This window comes from Antechinus flavipes, chromosome 4 (assembly GCF_016432865.1).
Source record: "Antechinus flavipes isolate AdamAnt ecotype Samford, QLD, Australia chromosome 4, AdamAnt_v2, whole genome shotgun sequence".
Classification (NCBI taxonomy): Eukaryota; Metazoa; Chordata; class Mammalia; order Dasyuromorphia; family Dasyuridae; genus Antechinus; species Antechinus flavipes.
Window position 1 is genome coordinate 145,912,043 of NC_067401.1, and position 19,178 is coordinate 145,931,220.

Genomic DNA, 19,178 nt, shown 5'->3' on the forward strand with positions numbered 1-19,178 from the left:
GGCCATTTAAATGAGTACTTACTCTCTTTTGATTTTGACTTGCCATGGGAACTGGGACAAGTCTTTCAATGCCATGTTTCTAGGATTTCTAGAGAACTCTAAAATGGATGTAATAGCCATTTGTTTTTAGTGGTTTAGATTGAATTCATCTGAAGGGAGGGAGATTGATGAGATGTTTTACTAGGGCCCCTTACAACTTTGGCAGAATGTTTAATTGTGAATTAAATTGTAAAGTATTCTGACCACCTCAAGAGATGCCAGATACATTCAACAATTGTGAGGAAAGTATTCCAAAATGCTTATAAAAATACTTGATGATCAGTAAGTCAATGCAGTGGAAAGTGAGCTGAATATGTAGTCAAAGGGCCTGAAAAATTGGCTTTGTCATTTATGACCTGTATGATCTTAGGCAAATCAAGTCATACAAAGTTACAAGAGTCAGTCATTGAGACACTTCCTGAGAGATGGGTGTCTGTTCCTGTTTGGCTAGCAAGATTATAATTCCAATGGGTTCTTTCTGTCCCTTGTTCATTATAATTTGTTGTTCAGTTGTATCCAACTCTTTATGACCCTATTTAGGGTTTTCTTGGCAGATACCGGACTGATTTGCCAGTTCTTTCTCCAGTTCATTTTAAAGATGAGGAAACTGAGACAAACAGAGTTAAGTGACTTGTCCATTGTGACACAGCTATTAAGTATCTGAGGCCAGATTCAACCTCTGGAGGATGAGGTTTTCTGCCTTCAGATCATCACTTAATCCTGGTGTAAGTCTCCTATCCTTATTCCTGTGCCATATTCTAAGTTTCACAAGGGCAGGACTATGCCTTTTACTTGCTTAAGTAAGGAACAAAGTGCTCTATTAAAGCTGGTACATAATTTAAGGAGACACCTCTTCCCAGCTATATAAATCCGTTAGGCTTCCTAATAAGACTATGCCAATTTTCACAGACAGAATCAGAACATTCTCTTAGAAACAGCGGGGAAAACAAAGGGGAGAAGCTCCCTCCTTGCCATATCTCTGCTGGAAAGAAGGGAAGGCAGCAGAGGTACAAGCGAAATATAAGCAAAATTTCTTAAAATAGGGCCAGTTCTACTAAATGCAGGTAGTGTTCTCCTAACAACAAAGCAATATAGTCCAGAAAGAAGTGCTGAGAAGTTTAATCCATCTGCTCCTTTGGGATGACAGGCAATTCCAATGGTGGTAACAATTCTGAGGGCCTGCCCAGAAAGTTCATACAGAGTTTTCAGAACAAAACATCTTAGGATTCAATGAATCCAGGACCTCCTCAAAATTAGGGGGTTTTATCCACTAGTACAATCACAATCTATTGATCCCATGTAATTCTTGAATATATGCACTGATGACAGGGAACATGGTGTCGTAAGGCAAAGGTGAATAAGAACGGATACTAATTTTTAAGAATTGCCTTAAATGCTGACCTTTCATAGAGAGAAAATAGTACTGAACTTCATAGTCTTGAAAAAAGACAACACTAGTAAAATAAGGAAGGCACTGAATGTTTGGTCAATTATTTTAATACGCTCATAGGTAGTTCATATGAATACTTATATTATAAAAATTAGCTGCCATAGCCCAAATGTATAAGTGTTTAAGAAAGCTTTCATTTAATCAAAAGACATTATAGCACATTAACTTTCCTTACTATATTATTTTTAAAAGTTGTGGAACAATGCTAAATTCTATAATTAAAGCATTAAAATAGTTAGATTCCATGTAAGTATTTACTTTAATAATTTAATTTTATGAATTGCTAAAAATTACATTCACATATCCAAATTACAGATTTGGCATTCTCGAAGATAAAAATTCAGGTGAAAAGTTTACATGCAGTTAACAAAGGCTTCTTCAGCACATGTTGTTTCTGAAGCAATTCATTATTATTGCCTCAGAAGAGTCTGCACAGAAAGCATCAACAAAATCCCTCCCCCCACCCCAAGAAAAAACCCCTGACCCTTCCCCATCCCAACACAAAACACCCAGTACAAGTAGTTACTAAAAAATGCTTTCTTAGAAGGAAGCATTTATAAAATGCAGAGATCTGACCAAGCAAAGTGCTCGTGCAGACAGGCCTCACCCTTAAAGCTGCTTCCTTGGGAAGTAGCCACAGCTCTGGATAGTTTACATACTCATCACCCAAAGGATCTGCCTGATTTCAAGTAGGAGAAGGGCGGATATCAGAAAGAAAATCAAGGTGCATAGCCACCTTCTAGAAAAGATTTTCAGTAAACATTTGACAGGCAGCAGCAACCAAGAAAGAAAACATTTTAAGAATTAACTTTTTCACAGAATTTGAGATTCCCACTGAAGTGCCCAAGGTGAAGCTGTTCATTTATCATGTCTTAATCAACAAAAAGAAGTACACACAATTATTTAAAATACAGCATTCACTTTTTGATGAGCACATGGCACCATGTAAGGAGGAAAACTGCTCCTGTACTACCTATCCCTGATATTTCATCTACCAAGAATTTTTTTTAATCATACAAGTATCCTAAATAACATGATATTCCATAATACTGTCATCAGCATCTCCCACCTACAGATTAGAAATCAAAGTACATTAATTCTGAGTTCCTGAAAATTCAAGATCATAGCAATAATGCTCTAAATTGTACTCCTTAACAAGCTTAATGGAAACACAGAAAGTGATACCAAGCAATGTTTATTGTGCAATTTCAATAGTCATTTGGGAAATCGTGGTTTTAGAGTGCTTCTCTAGCTATTTCAATTGCCCACAAGCAACAAGGATTTTGCTTGTGTGAAAACCAAATATCTTAAAAACAAGAAGTACTGAAATGTGACTGGTACTGATGATTCATTTTACAATTTAAAAATAAAAAAAAAAAATCACAGATTTGAACTATTATTTCTTTTAAAAAATAGTCAAAACAATTTGATTACCTGGAAAAAGTTTTTTGAAAGTAGAGCCCTTCAAACTTATACACATACTTTGTAAAACTCTAAACCAATAAATAATGCTGATGATGCAATGAAGATTTCCCAAGTGATGAGTTTTTGAAGTTAAAAGTGAGAAATGGACTTTTTTGGTACCCTGTGAATTCAGAGCTTATAAGTGGAATCAGCCAGCTCCTTCCACTTTACATGGATTTCACTTTGATTTGTTTCATTTTCAGTTGTTTCTTCTCTAGCTTCTTCTGCTCACGTCTCAAGGCAGCTTCCTATTGAGGAAAAAACCCAAAATTAAACCAAAGGCAGAACCCCCAAAACTGAATTAAAAAAAGTACTATTCCCACATTACTATTCAATTTTTTTTTTTAATTGTAGCTATCAAATTTCAAACACAGCTATCTATTACTTTGTTGGTACACTAACACTAATTTGAATTAATGAAGCAAAAAATTAAGAAACTCAACTTAGTTGGGTTTTTTGGGTTCTAAAAAGACTTTTAAAGAGAAACAGAGCACTTTAAAATACAGTATAATGGTATTAAACTCAGGAATCTTTGCTGCCAGGATGTTTGTCATTAGGAAACGACAAATTCATTATCTATATACTGTATTGTAATTTTATTTAATTTTGTTAAAACATTTCCCGATTATATTTTAATATGGTTCAAACTGCACTCAGGAATTTTATGGGCCTGAAGTTTGACATCTCTGCCTCAGTGGAGACACAGCTGGCTTTGGAGCTAGGAAGACCTAGAGCTGTATAAACCTGGATAAATCATTTGACTTCTCAGTGCTCCAGGTAACTTTCTAAGGACTATAAATTGCATAGGCATGTATTACAGTAGGAAGTTCCTCCTCTGTGAGTTCTTTGTGACAAAGAAGTGAAAGGTCTATTCTCCATCAACCCCTATTTTATTAAGAACTTTGCAAACATCAACAAATATTTCCTCATACAAAGAACAGAAAAAAAAATGGACTGTTTTTGAGACATTGAATCAATATTACATATTATTAAGCAAATACTGAAAATAGTAATATTAAGGCAAACACAGAGGGTGAGAACTTAGATAATTAGAAGGACAGTGGTGCCCTTGAGAAGGGGAATTCAGAAGTTGGGAAGGTATTGAGGGGAAGATAATCAATGTTTAAAATGTCTATTATACAATTTGGAATGTCCACTAGGTAGTTTATAATATGGGACTGGGGGAGGGAGAAAGAGAGAGAAAGAATAGAGCTACAAATCATCCACAAAGAGACGATAATTATAATCATGGGAGCTGGTGAGATCACCAAGTGAGAGAGTAAGTTGAGAGAAGAGGGTCCAGGACAAAGTTTTTGAGTATATACACAATGAAAGAGTGTAATATAATTAAAGATTCAGCAAAGACTGTGAATCAGATAGGAGGAGTGTCATAGAATCCTAAAAAAGTGGAAATATCTAGGAGAAGAGGGTGGTCAATACTATCAAATACTAAAGAGAAATCAAGAAAAAGAAGGATTAATAAAAGATTTCTATATCTGGCAATTTTAAGAAATCATAGGTAATTCTAGAAAGAAAAGTTTCAGATGAATGGTATGTATAATCAGAAGCCAGAAGGCAAAGGGCTGAGAGGAAAGGAGCACAGACAGTTTTTTTTCCTAGGAATTTGGCTGAGAAAAGGAAGAACAATAAGGATAACAAACAGCTTGAGAGCATAATAGTATTAAGTACAAGGATTTGTTTGGTTTCTTAAGGATAGTGGAGCCTTAAGTATGTTGTAATATATAAGGAATCAGTAGAGAGGAAGAGATTAGAGATGGAGAGGGGATGATTGAGGAGACAATCCTCTGAGGAATTCATTTTCCCTTTCCAAGACAAAAAAGCATAACAATCAATTAAACACACTGATCAAAAGGAGAAACCCATTTAGTTATTTCATAAAAAATAAATTTCGGAAACAGACAAAATTGTCTATTACTACTTTGTATGAATAGAATATTGTATATACTTATATACGTACATGCTATCTCTTCCATTAAAATGTACTTGTGGCATGTAAAAGTAATGGCAATTGAATATATCATAAGAAATTATGACTTTGTAGAATTCAGAGAAACTTGGGAAGAACTGCATAAGCTGGTATATCATAAAATGAGCAGAACCAGGAAAATAATTTGCTAGATGACTACAATAATGTAAAGGGAAGCAACTCTGAATAATTTTGTGTCTTGAATAATCACTAGTTGCACTTTTGTCTTTGTATTCCAAAGTGCCTACATAGTAGGGTTCCCTGAATGATACAAGGGAAGGCCTTCTATGAGAGTAGAATATATAAACAGGAACTTAGAGAGAGATAAAAGCAAAGGAAAAAAAGCATCAATTTAAAAAAAAAGAAAATGAAAACGTTCAGAAGGAAAGGGATACAAATAGGGCAAGTTTGTTAATATCTAATTAATATACATTCAAAAAACAAATTTTAACAGACATTTATAATTTCATATATCATCTTTTTCTGTTCTATGTATATTTTCTGTTCTTGTAGAGTGGAATATTTAATTTTGTTGATGATTTTAAAATTCATTAAAAATTCTTTTTTTTTTCTCCTTCTATTTTTAGTGGCAATTCCTGTCTAAGTCTTTATTTCAGACATGATCTCAGATCTAATACTTTTTTTCCCCCTCCCTCCCAAGGGAAATTAGAATGGAGCAAATGTCCCTAGGAAACATTTTCTCTATATCTCAAGTGTATAGAATAAAAGGTAGGATTCAAAAGGGAGGGGAAACATAGTGTTCATATTTCTTCTAAGACATGGCCAGTGAGTTGTCACCTCTAGTCTGCGCTGTTTTTCAGGATCTTCCTCATTCATGATACGTTCCTTTTCCGCCCTCTTTTTCTCCTCTCGGCGAGACTGTGCAGCTTCCTGCCTCTGCACATGCGTCAGCTTCAGGAAATTCTCTTCTACTCGAGCCCGGTTCTTATCAGCTTTTTGTCTGCCCTTTCCACAAGACAAAGAAGCATTTCAATCAATAGCTCATTGCTCAAAAACAAAAATCCCATTTCATTTATTCAAAAAAGGACTCCCTTGCTATTTGCATCCTCAATTCCCAGTCCTCCACCCCTTTATTTCTCCACTGAATTGGACATTAATGCTAGCAAAAGAGACATGCATTCAATTTGAAGGCAAAATTGTAAGGAAGTGGCACTTACTTCTCGATTAAGTCGAAACTTTTTGGCTTTATCAATAGAATAAATTACCATGTTCATCAGGGGCAGCAAAGCCTCCATATCCTTTGGGGAAGTGTTACCTAAGCCAGGCACTGGAAAATAAACCCATTTCCTATTAGTGATTCTAAGTTTCCTCTCTTTTTATATCATTAAAAGAAATGCTTTCCACATTTATCTTAGTTTAGATGTATCTTCTTTAAAAGGCAGTTAGCTATAAAATGGGACAAACATAGAAACCAAGATATAGGAAGGAACTTAAATTCTTTTTTAAAATTAAGGACAATACTGGTTTAAGTAATGATGCTTCAACTCTCTTATCTAAAAGAAAGCACAACAATCCTCCTTTTAAAAGGACTATTTCATAGACCAGCAACTTAAAGACATGAATTGATGCCAAAACTCTTACCATTAAATGTAAACAATAGTGTCCTCTTGGTGTCCGGCAGCTTTAAAGGCTGGCCTTCCCTGTTTCAGAAAAAAAGAAAAAATTGTTTAGATAGAGAATAAAGAGATATATTCTCTATTCATGGAAAACATACTCATGCTCTATGCTGGTCACCACAAACAGATGAATACACACATGAAAACGCATGGGATATGATGTCGGTCATCACAATGCTTTATTTACAAAATCCATTTCAAAAGTCTAAACTAATTAAACAATCAGGGAAGTTTATTATTTGATTGTTGCTTACACAATTTCTGCACATAAGGTTACAAGCGGCATCTCCCTGTTGCCCAACACTATCAGGAAACCTTTTTTATATGTGTGACCAGCAAAGTCTTAATAAATATATCATATTTTTTTGGGAAGGTTTTAGTCTTTTTCATCTCCTATTATCTGTGGTAAACTTCTAAGTAGAAGCAGCTTAGTCGTAGAGCAGGTTCAAACTTAAGAGCAAAGCAACACACAACAAGTTGTAGGACTACAGACTTTAATTAATCCTGGAACTGCCACCAACTTTCTTTATCCAATCTAAGACTGGGATTTTTTACTTTTGCATTTGTTACTAGACATCAAAAAAGAGACTTAAAGAGACCCAAATAAATATCTGATAGGAATTTTAACCTAGAAATTAAGTGATAACTTTGTAGTCCTAATGCTGCTGTTAACCTGAAGGGAGATTTCTAATTAAAGGCTATACAAAAAGACGGTCTCTTTTGTAGCCACAATACAGAGGCTAACTCAATCATAAATTTCTCCTCAAATGGAAAGAGAAGACAGCAGATTGATAATTATTTAACTTGACAATAAACTGAAATTTAGCAATTCCTGACCATAGCAAATACACAGTGTCAAGAGAAAAGTCTTCTTTAAGAAAATTTAAGTCAGAAGTTAATATGATAATGCTGCCCTGTTAGATAGTTTCATGTAAATATTTTAATTTAAGGAGAACTGTAAATTTAAAAGACAAATTCAAGTCCTTATGGCAACCTTGTTTTTGTCTTGTTTATATTGGAACAATATCTAGTCAAAGTCCTACAGACTATTGTTGTTGCTTTTAGAAAATATTTTACATAAGAAAGCATAAAATTACCTACTATGAAAGGAGCCATACAGAGCCTATAGGTTTGTAATTGATAAATCAAACAGTGTAGCACTTAGCACAGTGTCTGGCAAATAGTAGATGTTTAAATAAATGCTTATTTATTGAAAGTAGAGAAATAGATATCAAGATGAGAAATTAGAAGCACAAAAAGAAAAACAGATTAACAGCTCATTTCCTTCACATTCATTCTGCCAGAATTTCATTCACCATACCACATGAATAAATGAATGACAATAAGACACAGGTCAAATTCATTTGTTTGCTTCACATAGGTGTTCAAACACCTTTCAAAATGAACCTAAGTTCAGTAGTCTGCCACCAGTTTCCCTTACCCATTTTGCAAGGGAAATTTGCCAGTGGCACCTTGTTGATTTTCAAAAAACATCAAGTTAGTCAAGCAGATTTGTTTGGGAATTTCATCTCTTATACATACTCTTGCATGACTTTTGGACCGGAGAACTGGTCTGAAAAATGGACTGATTCAATCTTGTCAGCATAGTGTGTGAGAAAGTGTATCATCTGGGGGGGAAAAAAAAAGAAGGTATGCTTGTTTGTTCGAAACTTTAGGCATTTGTACTTCAATTTTTCTTAAACACACAATTCTATTATTTAGAACGCTATATTTATTTATATGGAATCCCTAAGGTAAAGGTTGCAGAAGTTAAATTTTATAAACAAGATCCCTGATTAAGTCATAACATAGAAGCTAATTAAGTCCTAAATTTCTTCTGAACTGGAAGGAGAAAACAGCATAATCATTTAAGGAGCATATGATATGAAGTAAAACTATAAAGACTCAGAAACAACAAATAATTTTAATGAAACATCTTTAAAGGATTAATCTTTACTTATACTCTGAAACACATACAATTGGATAAATCATCTTCCCCCTTAAACCTGCACCTTTACAACTCACTTCACTGTTTCAATTGATAATACATGTAGTCTTTCTACTATGGAAATCTTTGTTACCTTGGCTCCTGTGTCTCTCTCACCTTCATTCATCTCTAAGACCATCTGAACTTACCTCAGGAATGTATCTCTCACACCTTGTCCCTCTTCTCCTGTACCTTTGTCCCCAAGACCTCTCACCTAATGACGGCACTGATCTCCTTAGTTATCTCTTTAGTCCACCCTCCATCCCACACCATGACACAAGCAAGTTTCCTAATGCACTGTTCTAAGTTTATCTGTAATCTTCTTGACAGCTTGAATAAAGTAAACATTATTTTGGCATTCAAAGACCAAGACCATATATAATGAATTCAACCCAGCTTTGTAGATTTATCTTAAATGACTGTCCTTTCCATATTCAATGTTCCAACCAAATGGTATTGTGTATCAATCATTCCTAATTCTCCTTCTGCCTCTTTGTCTTTGTTTACTTCAGTGTCCCAATGGATACTCCCATACCAAATGCCCAATCTTTGCCTTGTTGAAATTCTTTCCTTCATGAAACAGACTTCAAAGATTACCTTTTCTATTAAGAGCTTCCTAATTTTCCTAGGTGAAAGTCATCTCTCACTCAAATAGTTCAAAACATTTTGTCTGGGGCCTTCCTCTGAATGTAACACATTCTGCCTTGCTCCATGGTTATTTGAATACATAGTTTAAAATCTTAAGCTACTGGAAAAGCAGTGATAATGTTTTATTTCAAACTTGTATGCCAGTCTCTAACAAAGGGTTTTATATGTAACTATTTAACAAATCTTTACTAAATTGATATGAATTGATTTCCTAGTGGTTTTAATATATAGAACCTGAGATAATTAGACTTGTTTTTATTCCTGTACAATCAATGTCTAGGTGTTTATTTCTATACCCCTTTCTTCCTACCCTACCAGAAATTAAAGAGATACAGACTATTCACCAAAATGATTCCTGATAGGAATAATAATGGTGGTAATGTATTCTTTCTCCCTGAAAAAAGCACAGAAGAATATGCTTTAAAATGATCTGGGAAAAAACAACCACCAAAACTCCAAAGGTTATTGGTTATAATTAAAGAAGAAAATATTTTAACAAAACAAAATGTTATTTAATCAACTCCCCAGATGTAATCCCTTATTGTATTTTCATTTTTAACATCTGTGTGTGGAAATGACACAAATTAGTTGTAAAAGTTTAAAAATTTTATAGATTTAATGGTATGTACCCTGGAAATGCAAAATCCTTCAGAGAAATTTCTTCTACTGCATTTACCTTTGTATCCATCATTCCCTCTGTGACTTCTCCCATTTCTGACAAGATGGCCAGGGAGTCTGGAAGCCCATACTTTGTTCCAGATTTGGGCTTGTCACTGCAAAATTCACACTGTTGTAAATAGGAAGAGAAATGTAAGATTTTATTATTTGTGAAATAAATCATCAATTGCCTAATAGAATACTTCTAATTAATTAGAAGCTTTATTTATTATCCACCCCAAGAGAATAGCAAAGAGTTTTTTCTTTCTCATCTTTAAAGCTCTAAAATGAGACTAATTTTTCTTTATCTATTAGAAAGTATACCAACCATATAATATACCTAAGTACGTATGATAATTAAGGTGTTTTATTCACTAACTTATTTGTAAAATAATTTTAAACATAGCTTAAGAAATGGACAATAAAGGAACTTATTTATTTATTTATTGCTGGGCCAATTGAGGTTAAGTGACTTGCCCAAGGTCACACAGCTAGAAAGTGTTAACTGTCTGAGGTCAGATTTGAACTCAGGTCCTCTTGACTTCAGGGCTGGTGTGCTATCTACTGTACCTGCACCACCTAGCTACCCCAACAAAGAAATTTAAGATTTAACATGAGAGAAAATAAAAAGTATTTCATTTTTTCTGTCAAATTAGTATGAATATACATACCAGATCCTGCATCTCCTTCTGTAATCGTACCAAGGCTCTCCGTGTACCAACAGCAAAAACATATGTATCCATATCTTCATCATTCATTGTTACTTTTATTTGCTGAAAACAGGTATCACAAACAAATAATAAAGTCTACTTATGGACTTAAGATTTCTGAAGTGGGTTGTTAAATATAGCACTATTATTGTACTTTTGAAGGAAAAATAAAGATAAATATCCAACTTTAGAATCTCTATTGAGATATTCAAACGACTTGATTCTTTATATAAAGTAGTCTCAAAATACATTTGTAATAGGTCATTTTGAATGAAAAAAAAAAAAGGAAAAATATGTAATGGATTAGAGTGGGGATGATGGGATGGGGAGGAGATAATGTCCAAATGGGTGACTTTATCACTGTGGGGAATTCTTGATCTAAAACTCCTTTCACTTATGCAAATCAGCAAACTATGTGTAATAAAGATCAATTCATAAGGAGTTGTTGGGGGCACTGAGAGATTAATTGATTTCCTTATGAACTAAATAAAATGCAAGAATTGAACTTAGCTCTTCCTGACTCCCACACTGGCCTTTCTAACTATCACATCCCACTACTTTTCATGCAGAGAAATAGAAAGATACTTTAAAATTATGAGAGTTTCAATCTAACAACTATTTCAAGATATTTAATTTGTATCATTCTTAAGGCACTTATCACATGTTGCTTTGCATTCTAGACATCTGTGTATATATTTTTTCCCTACTAAATTGCAAGCTCCTGGAAATTTAGAAGTGTATTTTTATAATATGGATCAAACATGGCCCCAGAACAATGCCCTGAATATAGTAACCCACACCAAGTGAACAATAAATATTTATTTAATAAATTAACAGAAGTTTGCCATACTTTAAACTATAACTAAGGAAAGAAATCCACTTGATATTAAGGTTTCTAGGTACACAGAACACAACATAAACTAGATGACTTAATTTGATAAACTGTTTTAAGAAACAGAAAAATAGTTCAGGAGAAATTCAGTATTTTTATCCACAAATGATAGTTAATTTAGGAAAATCTGTACAAACTGAGAACTCAAATTGTACACAGAAAAACTAATTGCAAAGCATACATACTACTTGATCACAGGTTGGCCTCATCATTCGAGCCAGGACATTCAGGAGATCTTGTCTCTTGAGAAACTGAAAAAATTAAGTATAATAAATCAAGTTGGGAAGAGCTGGCACTTATGTAATAATCCAAAATTTCATCAAACACTCCTTATAAATTATCTATGGCTAGGTTACATGAGTAGCAAGCACTATACCTTAGGGAATTAATAGCTATAGGAGAAGAATGAAGGGAAGACCAAGAATTTCTACAGTTCCAAAGTTCTTCTACTAACCTTCAGTTGTATGAGCATGCCCTCACAGCACACTCGGCCTGAACACCAGAGGTTATAGATGTGTTCATTCTCCTGGTTTAACTTCCCTGTGCTTGTAGCTTCCTTGCTGGTTCCATCATCCCCTGAGAAAAAGAAAATTTGCTTAATGCTGTTCATTAAACAAAACGTTTAGGGTTAACGACTCTACTACTAAGGAAAACTGGCTTTTCTTTTCATAATTCTAGTAGCCTATACTGAAAATGCCTGTTTTTAGTGACAGTCAATTAGCTCCTAAGGGAAAAAGGAAAGAATTCCATTGAAATGGTAAGAACCAGTTGGATGGATTAAGGTAATGTATAGGGGGCAGCTAGGGGGCACAGGGTATGGAAATCAAATCTGGTCTCAAATACTTAATACTTCCTAGCTGTGTGTGACTCTGGGCAAGTCATTTAACCCTAATTGCCTCAGCCAAAAATAACAATGATAATGTGTATAAAATGCTTTTTAAACTATAAAAAACAATATATATGAGACCAGATTTGAACTTAGGTCCTCCTGACTTCAAGACTGTGTTTTATCCACTGCGTCCCCTAGCTGCCCCCTACACATTATCTTAATCCATCCAATTGGTTCTTACCATTTCAATGGAATTCTTTCCTTTTTCCCTTAGGAGCTAATTGACTGTCACTAAAAACAAAACACTCAAAAATCGATATTGAAATTGAAAGATTTTACCAGCCTAAAATTTACTGACAAAAGGATTTCACTGATATAATTCATTCAGCTGTCACACTGATTTTTCAACAAACAACAAATGAAACTATAATATAAATACTTGATTTTCTAAAATTTTATTTTTATTTGAATTTAATAAACAGGAAATAGTTCATTTTTTAAAAAGAACAAGAAAGGCTAGTATAAGCCTTGTATAAGAAACTGCAAACATAGTTTTTTATTCTTAAAGAATGTTATACTTAATAAAAAACAAAAAAAGACCTGTATTTCATTCTGCATTTTTGTTTTCTTCTGTATACTTGAAAAAAAAGAATGTTTTTATTAAAATATTTGTTTTTACATCACCTACATTTTCCAATATGTCTCCATATTCACCTTATCCCAGAATACCATCCTTTATAAAAAGGGGGTAAAGTTCAGCAAAACCAACAACAAATAAGATTTTCATATTCTTCATATACATCTTTAGCTTTTTGGGAAAAATTCTGATTTTTTTGTTTTTACATTAGCTTAAGTTTCTAATATCTCTCTCCTTATTTCTTCATCCAGAGCTCCCCATTTCTTATAATACAGACTAAGAGGGAAAAGTGAAGCAAAACTAATAATACACCAGTCAAATATCCTAGTATCTGCTTGTGTTCTATGGCTCAGTCACCAAAGGAAAGAAATTCCTTCTCATCTCTCTTCTTTGGCCCAAGTTTGGTCAACGAAATTTTATAGCATTCAGTTTCAATTGATGTTCTTTCCATTTAAATTTTTGTAATCCTCATCTCGTTAGTTTTCCTAGTTCTGCTTTAATTCATATAAGTCATTTGATGTTTCTCTATATTAATTATATTCAATGTTTCTTGCAGCACAATAATATTCTATTCACACGCCAGAATTTGTCTAAGTAATGGGAATCATTTTGTTTCCCAGTTCTTAACTACTACACACATTTTGGTTCATATGGGGCCTTTTCGTAACCAATCATATGTGCATTGGCATATGTGCCTAGCAGAGGAGTCTCTCTGAGTCTCAGGGTATGGAAATTTTAGTCCCTTTCTTCATATAATCCCAAAATGCTTTCCAGAATGGCTGGACCAATTTACAGCTCTATCTTTGGTATGTTCTAATAAATACTCTCTCCAACATTAACACTTTCCATTTTTGCCATCGCTAATTTGCTAGATATAATGTGAAACCTCCAAGTAACTATGATTTGCATTTCTCTTGTCATTGATTTGGAACACTTTTTCATATGGTTGTTGTGTAATTATAATGACCAAACTTGGCTCCATTTCTTGAACCTACTTTTCTTCATTGAAGAAATGCAGAACTATTGGTATGGAATAGTGCATATACTATCAGACATGGCTAGTTTTGATGAATTACTCTTTTAAGTTTTTTTTTTTTTTCTCTTTCCTGGAAGCAATGACTCTGAGTAAAAGATGAGGGAAGGGCTTATTTGGAAATGAAGGTAATGATGTAAACAAAAACAAGATACTAATAAAAATTTTCCCTTAAAATTTATATTTGGTAGATATTTCTGAAAAACTAAATACTCCAAATAAATCAATGCAAATTCCTTATGAAACAGTGACTACAGTTTGAAAAAGTTAAGAGCTATTATTCTTGAATTAAAAGACTTTTATTTTTGTCTTTGGTACTTCTGGTGACTAAAAGATTATTATGAATGGCATACCAGAAGATAGCTAATGAGCATCCTAATTTAAATAAACTCCCCAAGTTAAAAAATGCCTGATCTACATATAAAATAGAAAATATTTATTAATCATTTGACCAGTCTTTAGAAGCAATTTTCAATTTATTTTAAGACTTAGATATTTATAAAAATGAACAAGAAACATGTTTGCTAGAGATAAATATGACATATCTGATCTTACTCTAATTGACTTCTCCTGAGAAAATATGTTTAAAACATTTATATTTTAGCTACAGGAGAATATAGAATTCTCTTGTTTATCAAATAAAGAAATACAAAACTTGCTACTATTTATAACATTTTGCTTGTTTGGAACAAAGTTTTCTGGTGTAACCATAATAAAGACAAAATTTCAATCCCAATTAGTGATTAAAAACCAATTATCAATAGAAATATTATCAATGGCATCAGGTTTTGAGAAACTACCAAAAAGTAAGCTCAAGCATCATATAAATAATAATATTATTTTACAAGTTGTAAATATAAAGCATTTTAAAAGTTCATTAATAATTTAATATCTATGTATATTTAAGGTTTCTGTGCTACAAAATTTTAATGAATTCATGATTTTATGACCAAAATATAAATTATGAAAATGATCTGCACCAATTAAGAGTATCATTATATAAAGTTTGGAAACTACTGTAACAGCCAGACAGTAGTTGTTCATTAAAGGTATCCAGGTATAGATTTGAGAGACAGTTTTATTTACTTTTGTTAACTTTAATGAAGTATGTAACATGAAAATTTACTATCATTATTGTCTGAGTAAAAAGAGAAATTCAATTCTAATCATTCCTTTGATATAATTTAGCACAGAAAATATTTTTCACTTATAAGAGTTAATATGCCAAATGTTTGAGGAAGGAGAGGCTATTTATGTTTATTTAACTTTTGAACAGATTAAAGATATAACAACCAACATTTATTAAGCATCAACTATGTGCTATGCTAAGCACAAGGGATACAAAAAGTGAAAATTCAATAGTTCTTGCAGTCAAAGAGTTTACATTCTAAAGTATACATATTTAGTTACATAAGCAAAAACATACAGATTATCCCAAAAATCTTGGTGTAGGTTTTAAGCTTACAGTTTTTTCTAATAGAATGTAAGCTCCTTCAAAGAAGGAATTTTTTTTTTCTTTTCTTCTTCTTCTTCTCTCTCTCTCTCTTTTTTTGCATTTCTCTTCCTAGAATCTGGCACAATGTCTGACACTGCATAAGTACTTAATGAACATTTATCAACTGATTGGAATTTAGATTAAGATCTGGGGGAAAGAAAATGAGTTTTTGAATATATTGTGTATTCGTGGCTTCTAATTTGAAACACCTATTAGACAAATGGTAATATGTAACTGGAGCTCAACAAAGAGCAATGGACTGAGATAGATTTATCAGTCTGGAATTCATCTGTATAAAGATGATAAATAAACCCATGAGCATAGAGAGAAAAGAGAAAGAGGTCAGAGTAGATGGGGCTTTCAAAAGGAGTAATCTGGATGAAATTACAGCAAATGAGGCTAGGGGTGAGAGAAGAAAGGGAAGGGAGAGGAGAGAAGGGAGGTTCAGAGAATAGGAGATAATCTGGGGAGAAAAGAGAGTCACAAAAACCCAGATAACAAAAGTATCCAGAGGGAGGAAGCTAAAGGTACTCAAAGGCAAATTTGTAAGTTGGAAAAAACAGCGTCAGTTGTTCAATGAGGTTAGAGAGGTGAAGAAATAGACTTTAAAAAACAGAAAACTTTTGTAGGAGATCAGCAGGGGAGGATATGGATGACAGCTGGAAGGAACAGGAAGAGCTAATTAGTTTTTTTAAGGATGGGGGAAACTTGGGTGAACAGTAAAGAAGGAACCACAAGGAGAGATTGATAAGTATAATTCTATCTAAAGGACAGAAGACATATGTATGTTTATTACAAAATAAAGAGAAAATTATTTTTCACAAGTCCTTCAGGTGAACAAAGTACAAGCTTATAAAATTTTAGCCCCTACTCCTTAAGACAGTGAGCTTAAGACAGTACTTCAATACTTTCCCTTCAGCAGATCTTGAGTATTCTACTAAAATAGTTGTTTATATTACTTAGGAGCAGGAAATCATTCTCAGAAGATCCTTATTAGTTTAGTAGCTCAATCTGGATGGGTCTAACTCACCAACAAGAGTGAAGTTGCTTTCCAGAAGCTCTCTGTGGGTGTTGAACCAGGCCTGAGCCAGACGATTGTTTTTATTCTTTCCAATAATATAATTCATGATGTAGGCAAGCAGGCCTGTTACCATCAAAATCTCCATATAATAACTTTCCCAGCTATTTTGGAGATGAGCAGGGACCTAGCAAAAAGTTATTATAGTTAATAATAAATAATGTGGCTTCTTATATGACATAGAAGAATCCAGAAGATATAAATCATAAGAAGTAATGGCTGTTTTGCTGAAACACTTAAAATTACTTTCAGGAAAGATAGTCATACAATGATTAAGAAACATTCTGATGTTCTGTATTAATCCTGCTAGAGAAACATCAAGAAAATATAACAGAATGACAAAAAGGACTTGGAAATTATACTTGACATACTAAACTATATTTGATATAGTAGATTCATCTCATGTATTTCTCCTTCTGCAACACTAGTTAAGTGTAAGTAATTATAATTTGAAGCCAAAGAACAAAATATCACACTGAGTTGTCTGGTATTCAGTATCCTGTATACTTACATCAACAATTGTTATAGGGTCTTTGCTTTTACTGGAAGACATATCTGGTTTCTCTTCAAAGCCTTCAAACTCTTCATCATCATATGGTTCATTCTCAGTATCTCCCTCCTAAGAAAAGGAAAAACATTATTTGAGATGATATTTCTTGGGGAAAATAAAGAGTATGTAAAACAGCAAGCAGAAGAGAAAAATGTGAAATGTGTTCTTTAAAAGTAATCTTCCATACTTTTATATTAAGAATTTAAATCGATCAGATCTCTTCCAAACAATTCGTACACCTTTATCTACTGTTTTCTGTTTTTAATGTGAGTGTAAGAAAGAAGAATTTTCATTTCATTACAAAATAAATGTATTGCTACTGTAATAAATTGTAGTTAATGAGGGAGAAGGGCGCCACCTATTGATCAAAAAAGGAAAGCTCTAGGCAATAGAGCTTTTCTTGGGAAAAGGTTTTGTTCATATAATTAGTAAATTATTAGTTATTTCCACATATTATTGAAGGTGATTTTAGAATAGAAGTTCACCTGAGGATCTGCATCTTCAAAGTCCTCTGGATTGTCATCTGGCCCTTCCAGCTCTACAGTGGCTTCCTCTTCATCTTCCTCAGTGGTGATAACTCGCTGAGGAGGCTCTGTGACAACATCTTCCATTACATCCTCAAATTCGGCAAAGTCATTATCATCATACTCTACCATATCATCCCCATCTTCAAAATCATCAAACTTGGCTTCCAAGAAATCCCCCAGCATCAAAAGACACACACAGAGTAAGCAGATAATTCTCATGGTGACTGTGAAACAAAAACAAGAACAAAAACAAAAAATAATTTTACTTGCAGCCAGAAATAATCAGATTTTGTGAACACTTCTTTAAAAAGATACAAAGCCATAAGATTTCATCAATATTTCCTATAATGCAATCTGATTAAATGTGGTATAACAGAAAGAGTATTAAGCCAGAAATTAAATAACTTAAGGGCCTTATTCTTGGCTTTTACACAACCAGCTATGAAACCTTGGTAAGGCCATTTCACTCCTAGGGGTTTTGACTTTCTAATATGCAAAACATGAGGATGGAACTCAGGGACCCTTTGATATGTAATTCTATTAACAAGTATTTAGTGAATGCCTAAAGTAGGAATTGTAAATAAATGTCTTTGGTACATAAGGGCCTTTGCGAGCTAGTCCTGACTTACCTTTCTCTGCACACCCCTTTCCTACAGAACTATGGTACAGCCATACATCTCCTTATGTTCTTTACCCATGATCCTCTAACTTCCACCCCAATCCTTCCTTTATCCTAGGTGACCTTCATGCTTGGAATACTCTTTACCTACACCTCTGGGAATTCTTGGTTTTCTTTCAGATCCAGATCAAATGCCACCTTCTGCCTGTTTGTCCAAGATAATTTCTAGTGCCCTAAATTGTATCTGCTTTATGTATTCTGTATATACATATAAGGGCATATTGCTTCTTCCCTGTTAGAATATGAATTCCTTAAGGGTAGCAACTATTTCACTTTGATCTTTATACCTACAAAATACCTAGCACAATGCCTGGCCAATAATAGGTGCTTAATAAATGCTCAATGGTTGATGAACATGAATAACTAAAATATAGAACAGAGTATGCTAAGTTTATTGAAAAGGTACACAAAGTGCCATGAGAATTCAAAGGAAAAAACACATTTGGTTAAAAGTCTTATTAAGGGAAGTAGCAACTGGGTAGAATTACCCAATGAGTTAGTTTCAATATTGTGGTAAGAGCACATGATAGATTATAAAAAGGATTTAGGAATAGTGGATAAGTGATGAAGTAGAAGCAGCAAGCACAGACTGCTTTTGAGATTGAAGAGATGGGGAAGAACCCAGGTTATGGGATTGAACAGGAGGGTGTAGGGAAGTTCTTAAGTATTTAAATGAATTCTATTTGTAGTGTGACAACTCATCTTTTGGTGTACAACTAGGTAAGGATGAGTTAATATAACATTTTTTATTATTGTAAGAATTATATCAGAGTAATACAAACCATGGTAATATGAGAATTACAGAATCAAATCAAAACACATTCAGCTCTTCTACTGCTGAAATATTTACTACTTGGCTTTATTTCTGAAGTTCCTCTA

The 19,178-nt window shown here is 33.5% G+C and overlaps 1 protein-coding gene across 1 annotated transcript in view; it reads right to left on the reverse strand.

The window, feature by feature from the left end:
• Positions 1-1,520: 1,520 nt before the first annotated feature.
• The window catches only part of CCDC47 (coiled-coil domain containing 47), a 36,966-nt gene continuing 19,308 nt past the window's right edge, over positions 1,521-19,178 (reverse strand). The window contains exons 2-13 of the mRNA XM_051994990.1: positions 17,579-17,844; positions 17,055-17,162; positions 16,496-16,670; positions 11,926-12,047; positions 11,657-11,722; positions 10,541-10,642; positions 9,889-9,999; positions 8,120-8,205; positions 6,543-6,601; positions 6,119-6,228; positions 5,739-5,906; positions 1,521-3,201 (exon numbers count right to left, since the gene is read on the reverse strand). Of these exons, the coding sequence (XP_051850950.1) occupies positions 3,121-3,201; positions 5,739-5,906; positions 6,119-6,228; positions 6,543-6,601; positions 8,120-8,205; positions 9,889-9,999; positions 10,541-10,642; positions 11,657-11,722; positions 11,926-12,047; positions 16,496-16,670; positions 17,055-17,162; positions 17,579-17,839 (1,449 nt within the window). The 5' untranslated portion in view covers positions 17,840-17,844 and the 3' untranslated portion in view covers positions 1,521-3,120. The remainder of the gene's footprint in view (positions 3,202-5,738; positions 5,907-6,118; positions 6,229-6,542; positions 6,602-8,119; positions 8,206-9,888; positions 10,000-10,540; positions 10,643-11,656; positions 11,723-11,925; positions 12,048-16,495; positions 16,671-17,054; positions 17,163-17,578; positions 17,845-19,178) is intronic.